Source organism: Eufriesea mexicana, unplaced genomic scaffold, assembly GCF_001483705.2.
Source record: "Eufriesea mexicana isolate 0111107269 unplaced genomic scaffold, ASM148370v2 scaffold572, whole genome shotgun sequence".
Taxonomy (NCBI): domain Eukaryota; kingdom Metazoa; phylum Arthropoda; class Insecta; order Hymenoptera; family Apidae; genus Eufriesea; species Eufriesea mexicana.
The window spans coordinates 740,340-752,394 of NW_016908738.1; the positions used below are offsets into that span (position 1 = coordinate 740,340).

A 12,055-nucleotide genomic window follows, 5' to 3' on the forward strand; every position below is an offset into this window, starting at 1 on the left:
AGAAAATTGAATGTTCGATCATACAAGTTATACGTAATGCTGGATAAAGAGAAGTACGAAGGGTGCTGAGTAACGAAGTTCAAAGGTATTATTTTATTAAGCGAAAATGTAGGCGTGTGCGCGCAAACAACCGGTGACACAAATCAGCATAATTCGCGCGCACGCGTGGTGTGTTCAATTATAAAAGCGTATGTAAGACGCCGTCGAAGTTTCCCTATTCAACGTCACGACGTTAGGGCATTTTTTAATGTATAAAAAGTACCACGAGAGTAGATTCAGAGCCGAAAACGATTCGAGCGGAAAGTTCGCATGACCAACACGCGTTCGACGTGTCATGTTAAACCAGAATCGGTTCTTTTACTTCAACGATTGACTGTTTACGCGCTCGAAAAAGATTACCTTTAATTTAAACGCAAATCTAAATTTAACACTGCCTGTGATATCGAAAGCAATCTTATTCTCGCGTTGGTGAATCATTCCAAATATCTAAATGACTAATAGAGAATCGAAATAATAGCTGTCGATCGAGTACGAGAATTTTGTAATCCTGTGACAACTTAACTTCAACGACGTAACGTTAATCAAAATTTTCTTCATCCCATTCAAGCTCTGAACCTATGTTGACGGCACTTTATAAACATTAAAAAAAAAAAACAATTGCTTGGATAACAGACAAGTGCACGCCCCGAGATAATCTCTGGTGAAATATTTTCAATCGATCACGGCGAGTCAGGCGAGTGGAGCGAGTCGAGCAAGTCGAGCGAGTGAAGCGAGCGAAGCGAGTCGTCGAGTTGCACGAAAAAACGCGACGTTACCAACGAGTGGAATCCACCGAAACTCTTAACGTCTGTTCCCACGCAAAATGTTGATTTTGCTGAGCTTACAGATAATGAGCGAATATTAAATGTCTTGTTAAGAAAAAAAAAAAAAGAACAAAAACAAGAGAATAGAAAACGTCTCAAGAGAAATCGAATCCCTTCAAACCCACCACTTCTCCCTTTCTTCTTCGCTTTTCCTTCGATTCGACAAGAATAGCATTAAAATAGAAGCGAAGGACATCACCTTTACGAGTCTTTTCCTGTATATGGTTCTTTGCCTTTGTCGGCTTATATTGACGCAATGTTCCATTAAAATTTAACGATCTAACGACGAAAAAGTAAAATCATCTGGAATTGCAAAAGAATGTTCACGGAGATAAACAAGAAAAATAAAGATTACGAAAACCTATCGAATAATAATAATAATCGGAGAGGCAAAGAAAGATAAATTTTCGTTGTCGAACGAACGGTTGCTCGAGATTAACATTGGCCGCGCGATCGTTCTTTCGTTACCTCCGTTTCGCATTTTAATCGAACTGTCTCAGGATAACCAGCGAGAAGATTGCTACAAGGAATCTCGAAGACGAGTGGGAACACGTTTGGAAAAGTCAGATGTAAATCACGAAAGATAAATCCGTCGGGTCATGGAAAGTACGCGCATGAATATCGACTATCGTACGATAACGTACACGAATTACGTGATAGCGTGGATGTGCGCGCGTATAACTTCTTTCCAAGCGACAAAGTCCTTTCTCTCTTTTTCTCTCTCTTCCCTATCGCGAGGAGGAACAAGCCGTTCGAATTATGAAATCGTTACGTCGCGTAAACGATTGGTGCAGAATCGCGCAGCCGCCGAACACGAATATCCCATCGGGATGTTATCGGAGGTTATGTATCGGCCAAAACTTGGGATACTCACTTTCGAACAAGGTAACAGCGTTCACGATCGAATCCTGGCTGTTTGCCAACGATCGACTATGAAAGGACAATGACCCTTCCTCCGCATCATTCGCGTTGTCATTTATCCGAGCTGGAAGAACGAAATCGAAGTGGTAAAAGTGTTATTTTCAATAGACTAAGGTAAAGATCGAATAGTGAAAAGAAGATTCAGGTTAGATCAGACGATCTTTGAATCCGGCTTGAATCTGAACAACGATCGAAATCGGTCGTGAACGGAACGAAAGGGATCGTTAATCGAATCGTCGGCTACTGGGTGCTCGGAATGCTATGGGTTGGTACGAAAGGACGGAATAAAAGGGTAAAATGTCAGCGCGACTCTGTCGCTACCTACAAAAGAGCAAACGCATCCTATTAGCAGCCCGTGTGCCCTTAAAAGAGCGAAATCTCATCCATCGTAACGACGTTGGCCTTTGAATCGCGTGCCAAACGAATGGCGATAAATCCAGCCGTCTCCGTGGCCGAGAGAAAATGATCGCGAACGAATACGCGAGTTCGCGCGCGCAGGCGTACATGTCTCTCTTGCGACTAATTCATCGAGAACGTCGCTCCATGTATCCTGGGCGATACGCAACGATATGGTCATTTGATTCTATCGGGATGCAACACGGTGCGTTTCTTCGTGCCTTCCGTAGGATTTCTCGACCACCTCGAGACTGCGCATTATCGTCATTCGATAAGAAATCTCCTTTATCAGATTAACACTCGGTACACGAAAATAACTGTAAAACGTAATCCACGCTACCGAATAGTCGCTTATATTTCAGGATTATATTCCGATTAATTTCCTAGATACTTGTATCGACCTGTAACGCGGTCTTTTCTCATTCTTTAATACCACTTCGTGCTTGTATTTGTTTACCTATTAAACTTCATCGTTAAATGATGAAAATATGAATATTTCATTCTTCGTAAACCATTTATCACGAAAAAAAAAAAAACTAAAATAAAATTTTTGAATTGATACTTTTAGGACAGCACATTGAAACAAAACGAATTTCAGGAATCGAGAAATGAACGAATGAATTAATTGACAAATTAAGAAGATCTAAACTACGAATATGATAAGTAATTATACATAGGATAAATAGAAGGGAATGTCTCAATTTGGAAAATTCGCTGCAACTGAGGAAATCATATCACGAGGAAAAGATAGGTATCGTGAAAGAAAAAAACTATAAAAAAATACTACGATTGCAACGTTCTTCAAAATGGTGAAAAGTCTTTAAATTTGTCTTGTATCAGAGCTTGTAACAGTGCCAAATAATAGGAGGCAGCAGGAAGAAAGAAATAAGAATAGAACGATCGGCGACGAACACGATCCCTGCGATCCCCTACGACAATCAATGGTCTCAGAGAGGGGAAAAAAACATCGTCCTTGCATAGAGCTAGTGTCGGATATATAAAAGCTGCCAGAGCGAAGGAGCGCAGATGTAAGTGGTTTCTGAAATCCACCGAGATCGTCGCGAGTGCTACGGGGGATGCCATTTAAAGTGTCATCAAGTGTAATTGATCTATAGTGACGATGACCACTCGAAAAATTGTGCCCCGAACGCTGGTATGTTTTCAATTCGTTTCAAAGTAACCATGAGGTAATTTGAAATTTGAAATCGTAGGTCTTTGCGTTTCTTCCCTTCTTTCCCGCGCGAAGAGCTCGCATGTACGCGTCGTATATAAGCAGAAGAAACACGACTCGTTTACGATTTTCTTTTTCCCTTGTCGAATAAAGAAGCGAATAAATGGGGTTTAATAAATAAAAATATCATTGGTCGGAAAGGTTTGCAACGATCGGTCTTGCGTTCGTATCGATTGAAAAGTAATGAATTAAATAGAAAGTGTCCTATCGATATAATTGCACACGTATCGATGCGATGTGTGCTAAGACAGATAACAGATCGTAAGATCGTACTTTTACCGTACGCTCCCTCATCGGTCAAGAGGTCATCACGAATCGTGCGACACGAAAGTCTCGAAATCACCTCGGGCAAACAGCTACTTATTACGTATCGAAGAGAAACGAATAATTCCTGTAAGGTGTATACACGGAAACCATCTGAAAAAAAAAAAAATGTTAATTGTGCTTTGTGTAAGGTGCATAGAAAGTTTTACGGAAATCATGAGACACTGCCAAAGCTGTTTTCGTTAATTTCATTTTACCCCATTCCTCTCTGATTACTTCGTGCATGGGTTTCCTAGATTCTCTGGCTAGTGATCCTCGGCACGTGGCGTTGTATCGGTGAAAAATTATCACCCGACCAGAAGGCACCTTTGTTTGCTCGTGGCTCTGGTGGGCTGATCCTGAATACACCATTTGAGGACAATAAAGCCAAGAATCGTCCGATTTCGAACGTAAATTCACCAGTGGACAACGTAGAAAAAGAAGAGTCAGAAATGCTGAAATTGGTGGACGGTGAGCTAGTGCGAACTGTAAAAGGAAGCTTCTCTTATAAAAGTCCTGAAGGTCTCCCCATCTCTGTAAAGTGAGCAACAATTTTCTTAATTTTTATCATCCTGTTATTTCCATTAACATTTCATCTTATTTTCATATATATTTGAAGGTATGAGGCTGATGAAAATGGAAATAAAGCCAGTTTCAAGTTTGGTACCGGTGATGCAAATAATGGTGGTTTATCTTCCTCCAATCGCTCTCCTGGATCAAGAGATCAAAATAGTCGAGGTGGTAGTCAAACTACTCAAGGATCTAAGGGTCCTAAAGGTAGTTCGTACCTACCACCGAAAGACGTTGATAGAAGTTACCTACCGCCACAATAGAACCTTCTCCCTACTTCTTTCAAATTATACTCAACGAATCGTCGATTCCCTTCGAATTACTTTGGAAAATAAGTTTTTCGCTGACCTTATAAATCAAAAGGAACGCTCTCCTGTAATTCTTCAAGATTATTTTCACTTGTAACAAAAATACTGTCATGTTGTCGACGTTGCATATTGTCTTTCTTAACTATTTTTACATAACTTGCCAATCAACACAACACAAATGTTTTTAAAGCAATCCAACAATCACTCAATACACATTTCGAATCAGTCACTTTTCAAAACATGACTATTAGCGCCTTACTTAAATGTTACTTTCAAAGAAATCGCTCGACATTTGAGTAATCGCGAGGTAATTGGAAAACTAGTTGATTCATTATTAAACTTTTATAAACTAAGAAATAAAATATATTTTTTCACAGATGCTTATATTACAATTTAACAACCTTACCAATAATTATGCCCTCTCATTTTTTCATACCATTCTCTTTACATACAACAATACACACACGCACATCCATACGTACATTATAACATACATATACGCACATTCATTGCTCCACTGAATGAGAAATTGAATCCTTTACGTACTCAAATCGTACCAATACTTCAAATCGTAAAAAATATTTATTTTTACGAAATTTAATAACTTTACAAAGAAACAAAATATTTTGTAGATACGATGACTTGATTAGTGTTCATCTTTCGGAACCACGATAGGTAGTGTAGCCAAATGGGCTCAGAAGCACTGGTATGTGATAGTGACCGGCAGGATTTTTCACATCAAAAACAATCTCGATGAAAGGATACATCGTTTCTATCCTTCTTAGCGTAAAATACTTGTCAACATCAAAATGAATCTTGTAACGTCCAGCTGTGAAATTGACTTTCATATTGTCCACCAAATCTACACAACGACCATTCGGACTCGTATTACTGGAATAGAGAGACGCCAAAATACTGCGTATTTTGTTAAAAAGATAATAGACATCGATGGTATAAGTATAAATAATGTTTGATTTGGACATTATACCTCTCATTTAAAAAGGTCCATCTTCCATCCATTAACTTATAAAGACTAACTTGCAATCCTCCAATTGGTAAACCTTTACTTGTATCGACTACATGAGTAGAAATACGAGGCTTTTTAATCACAGGAGTCTTAATAGTCTTTAGAAGCACATGCTAAAATAAAAATCTGATATTTAAAAATCGGTAGGAAATAAATGTTACTGATTTACGACTACAAAAATCGACGTACCTTTTTCGAATTTTGATAACTAGTACTTGCTACAGCTAGCTGATCCTTGTTTATTTGAACGCCTTTTGTGGCGTCCTCTACTTGATTAGCTGCAATTGCAGTTTTCTTATCAGCCATTACCAATGTAGGAAATTTACCCTTTAATTTACTCAGCACATACTGAGTACCAGGCTGGAATGTACCACCTGTTAAAGTTAGAGTTTTGCCACCTGACGTCAAAGTAATCGTTTTACTTTGTGCAGGTGCAATGGGAATTGTATTCACAGGCTGAAGCACACCAATAGTGTTAGTAGTAGATGCAACCGAAGAATTAATTTGATAGGCTGTACCTAAAATAGGTAATGAACATGCCACCATTATCCCTGAATCCCTTTGTTGTTTGCACTCATCTTGCTAAAACATCATTTATCGACATTACATCAAAAATTTGTATTAAAACATTATTTGCACATTAACAATCACAATGTACTTTTTATATTGCTATGTACAATATTTACCAATAATTTTACAGATTTTCTGTCTAATTTACTGTCGCTTCGTCTAATCGCTCTACCATTTTCACGAGATTCCTTTGGCAATTCTTTACTAGAATCTTCAGTATCAGGAAGAATTGACACAACTTGCATTTCTGAATTATTTTGATCTTCCGATTCTACAACCATTTCCATCTGTACAGCTCCTTGATTGTCTGCTTCCTCTAGATACTCACTCTGCATATGATCCATAGCCTCGGTCAAAGAATCCTCACAATTTTCCTAAATTAATTTTATTACAGTACTAATACAATGTATTCTCGAATTAAATTTACAAAATATTTGTTGCATTGAAACAAGAGTGTCACTGACCACTCTTTCTATCTTGATCTTTTTTATAGAATGCTTAATATCTTCTTCGTCAGAAGGCATTTGCAAATGTGCTACATCTTCCTCGTCTTCTTCCTCTTCTTCATCTTCAGCTTCGCCACCAACATCTTCTGTTGGATCTTTAATTTCAACTTCGTCTAGTTCGTCATCTGTTTCTAATCTCTCAACAACATATTCTATTTCATCTTCATTTTCATCTATCTCAGTTTGAGTGTGGTCAATAGCCTAATCAAAAAATAAACATCAACTTTTATTAAATATTATAACAACAATGCATATATATAATACAAATATGATTATAATCTAATTTTTTTACTAATATAACTTACAAGAAGAATAAAAGTTTATTTGAATAAATACAAAGCTAATTATATATTAGAAAAGAAGATAAACCTCAATTTCCTCAACCTCTTCTACTTCAACCTCTTCTCCTACATTTGCCTTTCGGGCTGCTGCCTTTTTTTTTTCTTCTGCTTCGTGTAATAGTGCAGCACGTTGGTGCTTCATTGTACATGTATGTTTTAACAAAGAAAGTCGATGCGCGTGAAGATTTTTCTTGCAATACATACAATAAGCACGTGTTGGTTGAAACGGCACGGATGTCAACCATCCTATGGTAAAATATATTAAATATTACTTTATTTGTTATTTTAGGTGCATTATTTTTTCTTTCAAATCGTTGCAACATGCTCTCTCGAATGGGCTGTCTCACTAAACACGTTTTAACCGTATGGTGATATCGACTCGACGGCTGATTTAACCAGTAGTACTTTTACTGGTAACTTATTAATGCTAGTAACATGGTACACAACAGTGTTCAGTAGTTATGTCGTATACCGTCGACACAAGCAGATAGGATTTTCTCATTTCTATAATAAAAGATCGCGTTGTGTTTAAAATAAGAATTATTTAACTGTAAATGAATTTGATTAATTCGTTTTAAATATTTAAGTATAAATGATTAAGCTTCTTATGTTTAACATTGTAAAAATCGATAATGTGTATTCGAAATAATGACCGTTCATAATGTGCAATTTTAAGTGTACTTTAATGAAAAAATAAGCTACGAAAAGAATATTATATCTAATTGGAAGTGTTTGAATTAGTAAAAATCATCTACCGATTATTGAAGCAAAAAAAAAATGTCGATTATGTGTGACAATGGTTTCCTCTAAAAATAATTTATTCTTGTTAATCAAAAGCGTCACTGCTTAAGGCCATGACGAAGCGAGGCAGCTACGATTATTGTATACATATGTGCGTATCCAGCGTGGCACAATACATACATCATGTTACAAAGTTGAAGAAACAAACATTTTTTTACCCGACACCGGGCTATTTTAGAAACAGTAATGAATAATAACGGAGAGTACCTTTAAAGTCAGGCATTTGCTCCCATTCTTTACGATATCGTTGCGTATAGACACGCGTTTTGGCATGGCTGATTTTCCCTGTTGGAGTAAGACGCTGACCCGTCGTCGTTAGAAGATTGGCATGTAACACCGTCTCGCTGGTCGTAATCATCGTCGGCTGGCACTTCTCCTCCATTTCTTCCGAACGCAGACCGATTCGAAATCGCCCGGATCTCAAAATACCCAAAATCGTAACACGAAATCACTAAATAGTTTTTTCCACGATGAAAGGGGGAGGGGGCACGCGGCAAGCACCGAGATCCTCGCCTAGCCTAGTACCGAAGTTAACTCCCTAGCAATGGCGGATAACTGCAACGTTGCAACGATGCAGCTTTTAACCCCCTCTGCTCTTCGTTGTTGAGCTGCCAACGACGCAACTACATTACCGTATAAAGCATTGTATGCACCCCATTCTCTCTTCTCTTCTCTTTACATTTGAATTTTACGGTTTTCTAGTATTTTTGTCATTATTTTTAACAAACACTTAAACTATACTTCTTTTTATTAACACATTAAATTATATCCTTTTATAAAATTTAAATAATTTTTAAATATATATACATATTCTTGCAACATTAGTGTCTTTTCATCAAAATAGTAATTATATTTTAACTATGTTAAATTTAAGCAATGGTAAAATCATGAAAGGATAATTTATTATATATATAGGAAGTAATAATTCTAATGTTTTAATATATGTCAATTGATACAGCATTTAGTTTTTGGATAATTAAAGATTACTTTCTTTAATATATTTTTCGCCAATTATATGTAAAATATGTATAACTGCATTACTAATTTTATCATACGTTTTTTCTTTCTTTTTTATATAGAATAATATTGCATTTATTCACTTCCTATCTACGATACTGTTTTCGGTAAGATGTATGAAACTATTGGTTGAATCGATATGCGTGCGCATTACAATATATACTCCATATTAGGCGGGAAAGATAGTAATTGGTTATATATAACAAAAGTACAGAACCCTTTATCTTAAAAATATCTTATAAAATATTTATTATGTGTTTATTAAATAAATCATATGTTTTAAGATCAAATACGATAAGATTAAATAAGGTGTGATCTTGCATAGAATTCAGGCTTTAAAGCGCCATCTAGATGGCCCTGAATTAATGAATCAATAATAGCGCCCCCTTTACAATAGATATGCAAATTAAGAATATCTAAATTAGGGGAAACCTTTGAAATAGTTTATGAAAATCCAAAAAATTTACAAATTAATCTGTATATATTCTTACATAGTATTTACATAATTTATGTTACTTTTTTATTTAGTTCAAATAGAGATGAATTTGTGTTAATTAAAATTACCAAAATATTTTTAATAAAAAGTTGCAGAGCATTTTGATATCCTTTACTAATTTTGTTTCCATATTAGATACATTTAGGACGTATAACAATGAACACACCAGCGAAGCTTGATCTCTTTAATATTTAGTGAAAAATAATCGAAAAAAGAATAAACATATTTTTACAGTAAAATCATAATTTATATTTTTATATTTTAGATATTATTACATTACAACTTACCGCCTGATGAAATAAAAAGTTATTATTTCTAGATTTTTGTTAGGGAAAAATATTTACTTTTGTACAGTTATATTCATTATTACAAACCAAAAATTTATGGATATAATATTACTAGCTAAAAAAATAGTGTTATTATTATAGTACTATCTCTTTACTAACGATCTAAAATTGTGTATAAATGTATTTTTAATATTTTAGAATGTAAAAATATACTGATATCTTATACTATGATTATAAGATGTAGTTACTTTGTGACATATAACTATACATGTATCTATAATCAACACTAAACAAGTATCAAAAATATTACGGACTTCGCTGGTCTGCAAATAAAAAAATAAAAAAGTTTAATTAAATTATACTTTCGGAATAGTATTTGAAACAAATTTAATAATTAATTACCGTTTATGTACATATCTATATTTTTAACAAGTTCTAAATATCTATAAAGAACTAGATTTTAAGATTTATAATTTCTTGGAGAATATTATTAGTATAGTATTAGTTAATATAACAATTTGGTTTTAATAATTAGTATTATAATTTGATTTTGCTTGTATAATTAAGTATATTTAATGTTTGATATTAACAATTCTTGTATGATTAATTAAGGGTGCACAAAAATGAAACAATAGAAATAGCAGGAAAAAATTTGTAGTGTCCATAGGTAGCAACTGTTATGATAATCTAAAGACGAACTATAAGTAATGTATAAAGATATTGCTAATATAATGAAAAATGTAATTTAAGTAATACTAAAAATTATAATAATTATGAAGAGTATATATTGAAGTGGGTCAATTGTATAACAATTAAAAAGACTGCTAAAAGAAGTAATGTTGATATAAGTAAAACAAAGAAAAATATATTCTTCAATTTCTATTTTTATTGTTGTTTTTGTTATAAATAATAAAAAATTATTCAGTGAAGAAAACACACATTATTTCAAATATATTTTAAAGAGTTTATAGACTATTACATATAAAGTAAAAATTGTAATAGCAAACAAGCATTGGTTCTAAGAAAAAAAGATCATGAAAATATTTGTAAACAGAAATAACACAATGTAGATATTAATAAATTGAATTTACCTATACAACATTCAAATGCAGCATTTACAATATATACTTCATGACAGAATATATAAGAAATTCAATACTTTTAAAAGCACATTAGTTTACATTAATATATATCAATAATAAGCAATGCGTTATTGCATTATGTGATATGTGATAAATTTATGTTCTTATTGATTGTATTACTTTATTATTAAAAATATATTTGGTATCAATAACTGAAATATGTATTTTCTTTATACTAATTTATTCCTTTCTATAGTTATATGCATTTTACAAAATACATAATAATTAGAGAATAACTAAAATATAAAGAATAAACTACGGCCAAGATGGTTGTTCTCCAGGTTTTAATTCCCTTCCAAATAAAGCTGATTTGTCACGGTATGTTGCCATTTTCGAAGACGCATAGTTGTATCCTGCACTTCCAATAATCTTCACAGTTATAACTATAGCGAAGGCTATAATGTGCTGTGTTAATAATGACAATTTCATATCTTTTATCATCTTTGTTTTAATTATGTGATTTCAACTGTTTCTGTTCGGCCAATTTTTTCTTCCACTGATGAGTATGATTTAAATCTGCACCAATAAGAGTAACGGTAACGATAGGCATAAAAGTTATTAGCCAATAACGCTTAATAATTTTTATAATTCCTTTTGCTTCCATGAAACTAAAATTATAAACATTTAACATATTGTTTGAAAATTACGCATAAAATGTAGTTACATTAATAATATCTTCTATCATGTAATGATAACAAATAATATTAAATATTCAACGGAAAAAACCATTTTTGATGAAAATTCAGTAAACAAGATAATGTTGTTAACTAATTTTATAAAATAAAACTAAGATTATTATATAAATTCTTACAATTAACTACAAGGCAGTATTAACAATAATATATATATCTTATTAAATTATATGTTATATAGTAAAATCAATATATCTTTACCTTTTTATAAATCGAATTACTTTGTAATTATTACGTTATATTTGAGGAAATTACGATGAACGTAATCATTAAATTCAATACAATTTATATATTACAATTGAGAAATATGAAAATTAGTTCATTTTTTTTTTTAAATATAACATTGTTCTCTCAAACGTTTCCAGTCAAGGATTGTATCAAGATACTTATCTGAATAGGTAGATGTTCTAAAAATTCGAGTAAACGAAGAAAAACTATATTACTATCTGAGAATTTAATATCGATGGCACTCTATAAACTAATTTTAAGAATGGGTGAAATAAAATGGACGGAAAATATTTTCAATTGGAATATAATATTAAAAAAAAACCAACAAAATTTTGAAATATATACCTGAAAATTAT

The 12,055-nt window shown here is 33.3% G+C and overlaps 2 protein-coding genes across 2 annotated transcripts; one reads left to right on the top strand and one right to left on the bottom strand.

Moving 5' to 3' along the window:
- The first annotated feature begins 640 nt into the window (after positions 1-640).
- Positions 641-4,772, top strand: LOC108545927 (uncharacterized). The gene is made up of 5 exons (XM_017897757.1): positions 641-2,076; positions 2,749-2,931; positions 3,021-3,333; positions 3,972-4,255; positions 4,334-4,772. Exons 3-5 carry the CDS (start codon positions 3,301-3,303, stop codon positions 4,545-4,547), a joined length of 531 nt encoding a protein of 176 aa, XP_017753246.1. The 5' UTR covers positions 641-2,076; positions 2,749-2,931; positions 3,021-3,300; the 3' UTR covers positions 4,548-4,772.
- Positions 4,773-5,013: 241 nt separating this feature from the next.
- LOC108545884 (uncharacterized) lies at positions 5,014-8,487 on the bottom strand. The gene is made up of 7 exons (XM_017897699.1): positions 8,045-8,487; positions 7,065-7,282; positions 6,654-6,896; positions 6,306-6,563; positions 5,809-6,201; positions 5,581-5,732; positions 5,014-5,483 (listed from the first exon to the last, which is right to left on the bottom strand). The coding sequence occupies exons 1-7, from the start codon at positions 8,217-8,219 to the stop codon at positions 5,246-5,248; spliced, it is 1,677 nt and encodes a 558-aa protein (XP_017753188.1). The 5' UTR covers positions 8,220-8,487; the 3' UTR covers positions 5,014-5,245.
- Between the last annotated feature and the right edge of the window lie 3,568 nt (positions 8,488-12,055).

Bases quoted from the DNA above. Each gene is read 5' to 3' on its own strand.
- LOC108545884 (XM_017897699.1), bottom strand. From the start codon at position 8,219: ATGGAGGAGAAGTGCCAGCCGACGATGATTACGACCAGCGAGACGGTG. The intron at 6,202-6,305 runs GTAAATATTGTA...ATGATGTTTTAG, and splicing joins GAAAATCTGTAAAATTATTG to CAAGATGAGTGCAAACAACA. The intron at 5,484-5,580 runs GTATAATGTCCA...TCTCTATTCCAG, and splicing joins TGGACCTTTTTAAATGAGAG to TAATACGAGTCCGAATGGTC.
- LOC108545927 (XM_017897757.1), top strand. From the start codon at position 3,301: ATGACCACTCGAAAAATTGTGCCCCGAACGCTG. The intron at 3,334-3,971 runs GTATGTTTTCAA...TGGGTTTCCTAG, and splicing joins AAATTGTGCCCCGAACGCTG to ATTCTCTGGCTAGTGATCCT. The intron at 4,256-4,333 runs GTGAGCAACAAT...ATATATTTGAAG, and splicing joins GGTCTCCCCATCTCTGTAAA to GTATGAGGCTGATGAAAATG.